Below are 3,977 nucleotides of genomic sequence, written 5' to 3' on the forward strand. Positions count from 1 at the left end.
AAAGGCTAGCGAGAAGCGAGATGCAGACGGCGATTGCTGTACTTCGTTGGTGTCATCAAGTGACCGGCTGACAAGCCAGAGGTCGATACTCTGGACGACCCATAGGATGCCACGAATGCCTGAAGGAGAGGGAGGCGAGGCCAGAGGCAGACTCAGCTGCTCTCGGGTGATCTCACTTTGGTGGCTGAAGGACCCGATGGTCGCAGGTCGTCCCCCCAGTGCCCAGACCGAGGCAGCACCCAGAGCTCTAAAAAACCACCCAAAGTTTTCCCCACACAGGCACGAAAGAGCGCCGGGTGGAAAACACACAAAAACGTACAGGCAGTCCCCCCCCCCCCCCCCCCGGCGCGTCCGTTCATTGGTGCAGATGCGTCTCTGTCGTATAGTTATGTGCCGAGCTCACAACGTGTCGCCCACCCACTCGTATCAGCAGGTGCCGCACGAGCCCACGCAGCACGACAGGTCGTCGAGGTACATGTTTGTCTTCCGGCACTCTGCGACCGCCGCCGCCGTGTCACGGCCAAGCCCGCGGCAGATCTTGTCGGCGACGATGCCAAAGCGCTGGCGGAACCTAAGACAAGTGTGCAAGAGAGTCGGCCCGCAGTGTGCGACACCGCGGAAGAAGGGGCGGCTGCGCGCGGACAGGGAGGCGGCGGCGGTGGTAAGAGGGGGCGGCGGGACGTGAGAGGGAGAGCGGCGGCGAGGTGGGCCTCGTTTGCAGAGGGCGCAGAAGGAGAGGGGGTATCGTGTCTCGGCAGTGGGTCTCGGCAGAGTCTGTGTCTTGGGAGTGGTCTCATGGGCGTCTCTCACTTGTAGACGAAGCAGAAAGAGAGGTCGCCGTGGCTCACCGACGGACCGACAAGGAAGACGCCGGGGACCGCCGTCGACTCGTCGTCATCCGTCAGCATCGCAGCGCCGCAGAGGCACCCCTTCGCCTGTTAAGAGGAGTGGGACGTGTGACTTGGCCGTGACGCCACGCGCAGAGCCCTTCTCGCCAGGGTGTTTGGTTCGCGTGTCTGTGTGTCCTCTCTCTCTCTCTCTCTCTCTCTCTCTCTCTCTCTCTCTCTCTCTCTCTCTCTCTCTCTCTCTCTCTCTCTCTCTCTCTCTCTCTCTCTCTCTCTCTCTCTCTCTCTCTCTCTCTCTCTCTCTCTCTCTCTCTCCTCCCACTCTCTCTCCCCCTCTCCTCTTCCTCTCTCTCTCTTCTTCGCCTCGTCCGCCTCGTCCGCAAACGCGAAGAGGTTGCGCGCGACCGACGCGACGGAACCCTCGAAGCCGGTGCAGAGCACGGGCGGCTGAGCCGTGTGCACCACAACCTCGCTCCCCTCGGCGCCTGGAGCAAGGCTCCGGCAAGGCTCAGGGAGGAGGCTCGCGTGCCACGCCACCACCTCGCTCCTCTGCGCGCCGGGCGGCGTGATCGTGCCCAGCGAGGCGAAGGGGGCGGCGTCGCCTCCCTCCTGCTCGGCGAGCCAGCGGAAGTATAGCCGAGATACAGCCGAGATAGAGCTGAGCTCATCCCTCTCCCCCACCGATTGTCCCAACGCTGCAGCAACCCCCCACGCCACCAGCGCAGCCGCGCCCGGCCGCCACCACGCTATCAACCCCGCCGCGATACAGCCGAGATACAGCCGAGATGCGGACTCCTGCTCGGCGAGCCAGCGCGCCGTGCTCTCGGCGCGCGTGACAAAAGGCTTCCGCAGCCCGTCCGGCAGCGGCAGCGGGTTGTCGGCAGCCTGACACCAGCAGCACATGGATGAGTGCTACTGATAGCCCGGCAGCGGCGGCAGCTGCGTGTCGGCGGCTAGTTGTCGGCGGCTAGTTGTCGGCGGCCTAAGAACGAGAGAGAGCACAGGAATGCAGGAGTCGAATGGTCGGGGCGGCGGTGGCGGCGGCGGCCTTCCAAGCGGCGACGACGTTGAAGCCGCCCTCGGGTGCCCTCTCCACCCGCTGGACGCGGAGGGGGGCCTGTTCACGGCTACGGCTGTGAAGAGGCGCTACTCACACACCTCCGCCTTCTCGACGCAGAGCGCGCGCCAACAGCTTTGGGCTCGGGGAGAAGCCCTCGGCGGTCACCTCGCGCAGTCGGTCGGCGGTGTACGGCGCCTATTCACGGCCACAGCTGTGAAGAGGCGCTGCTCACACCTCGCGCAATCGGCCGGCGGTGTACGGCGCCTATTCACGGCCACAGCTGTGAAGAGGCGCTGCTCACACCTCGCGCAGTCGGCCGGCGGTGTACGGCGCCTATTCACGGCCACAGCTGTGAAGAGGCGCTGCTCACACCTCGCGCAGTCGGCCGGCGGTGTACTGCGCCAGCTCGGAGGACGGGTCCACCGTCTGCACGTTCCACGTGGCGGTCGAGGCGAGGACGGTCGCCTGCTTGCCCGCCTTTGCGAGGTTGACGGCCGCGTCCACGCCGCTCTCGTACCCGCCGATGACCACCCGCTCGTCGCCGTCCAAGCTCGCCCACGAGCTCACCTGTAGCGAGTCGTTCAGTCGTTGTGTCACCCTCGCCTCCCTTCCCGTCCGCCGGCAAGCGCACCCGCGAATTGTGCAGGCAGAGCTCCGCCCCGCCCACGCAGTCTCCGCCTTCGCGCGGGTACTGGAACTCGCCTGTAGGCACGTCGCGGACATGTCACGGACGTGTCCTCGACAGGTCCGCCTCTCGCGCGGTACTCGAGCTCGCCCGCCGCCCAGACGATATACCGCGACCGCAGCGTCTCCTCTCTCTCCGCACCGTCGGCCTTGCGGCTGCGCACGCGCACGTCGAAGGCCCCGTCGGGGCCCTTCTCGACCCGCAGCACCTCGCAGCGCCGCTTGACACGCTTCTTCAGCTGCACGATCCCGCAGAGGTCGTCCAGGTAGTCTGCGTACCTGCCACAAGCGGTTAGGGTTAGGGTTAGGGTTAGGGTTAGGGTTAGGGTTAGAGGTAGTCTGCGTACCTGCCACAAGCGGACGAGACGGCGGGTACCGTGGGGTAGGGGAGGGTGGGTTCGGGTACCGTGGGGTAGGGGAGGGTGGGTTCGGGTACCGTGGGGTAGGGGAGGGTGGGTTCGGGTACCGTGGGATAGGGGAGGGTGGGGCTGAGGGAGCCGCCAGCAGCAGCCGGCCGAGAGAGGGCCGCGGGTCGGGCGCACTGCGAGCCCGACGGGTGCTGGGCGTGGAGCTCGTAGGCGGGCGAGGAGCCGTGCGCCACCTACAGGAACGCTCCGACAAGGTTCCGGGAAGCTTCGAGTGTGTGACCGAGGAGCCGCGCGCGCGACCGAGTTGAGGTCAAACGAGTTGGTCCACCCCTCCGAGTTGAAAGAGGGCGAGATGAAGCGCATCTCCTCCGGCCACTGCCGAAAGGAGGTGCCGACGCCGTCGCCTTTCTCGACCAGCAGGACGCGGGAGGGGTCGAGGCCGAAGGTCTTGGTGAGCGTGATGGCGAAGCCGATCCCGGCGGCGCCGGCACCCACGACGATCACGGCAGCGTCGACGCCCTCGTCCGACCCGTCGTCCGTCCCTCGATCCTCCACCGCCTCGACACGGCCAGACGCGAGAGCAGGCTTGCGGTCCTCGTCGCGCATGCGCTTCAGCAGCACGGAGGCCCCACCGACGTTGGCAGCGGCGAGGGCGGCGGCGCCGAGGACCTCGGCGCCATCCAATTCGGCCAGCACAGGGTGACTGCGGCGGTGGCCGGAGGCGGCGGCCGCCCGTGAGCGGAGCGCCGTGAGCGGAGCGCCCAGCCAGCCAGCAACGGGAGTCACGAGGAGGAGAGTGGCCATGAGTCGCATCGCTGTGCACATACGTGTTTGTTGTCGCACTGTATGGATGTGCGCGAGCTCCGGCAGGAGCAGGACAGGCGACGGAAAGTGCGAGGCAATGCACGGCGAAGGCACCCTGGTTAGTTGACACCCGTGAGGGCCTCTGAGTCCCCCGCCCGTCAGGGTGATCTTCGGTCTGGTTCGGTCTCTTGCTCGTTTTCCGGGCGTCGCCCCACT

At 66.6% G+C, this 3,977-nt stretch overlaps 1 protein-coding gene across 1 annotated transcript; it reads right to left on the reverse strand.

Annotated features, from left to right (window-relative positions):
- Positions 1 to 426: 426 nt before the first annotated feature.
- Positions 427 to 3,770, reverse strand: EMIHUDRAFT_102266 (hypothetical protein; the record flags this gene model as incomplete). The annotated part of the gene is made up of 11 exons (XM_005771129.1): positions 427 to 571; positions 811 to 935; positions 1,251 to 1,330; positions 2,004 to 2,100; positions 2,140 to 2,169; positions 2,209 to 2,238; positions 2,278 to 2,472; positions 2,537 to 2,607; positions 2,732 to 2,868; positions 3,132 to 3,190; positions 3,258 to 3,770. The coding sequence occupies 11 exons, from the start codon at positions 3,768 to 3,770 to the stop codon at positions 427 to 429; spliced, it is 1,482 nt and encodes a 493-aa protein (XP_005771186.1).
- Positions 3,771 to 3,977: the final 207 nt, after the last annotated feature.

This window comes from Emiliania huxleyi (assembly GCF_000372725.1).
Source record: "Emiliania huxleyi CCMP1516 unplaced genomic scaffold EMIHUscaffold_39, whole genome shotgun sequence".
NCBI lineage: Eukaryota > Haptophyta > Isochrysidales > Noelaerhabdaceae > Emiliania > Emiliania huxleyi.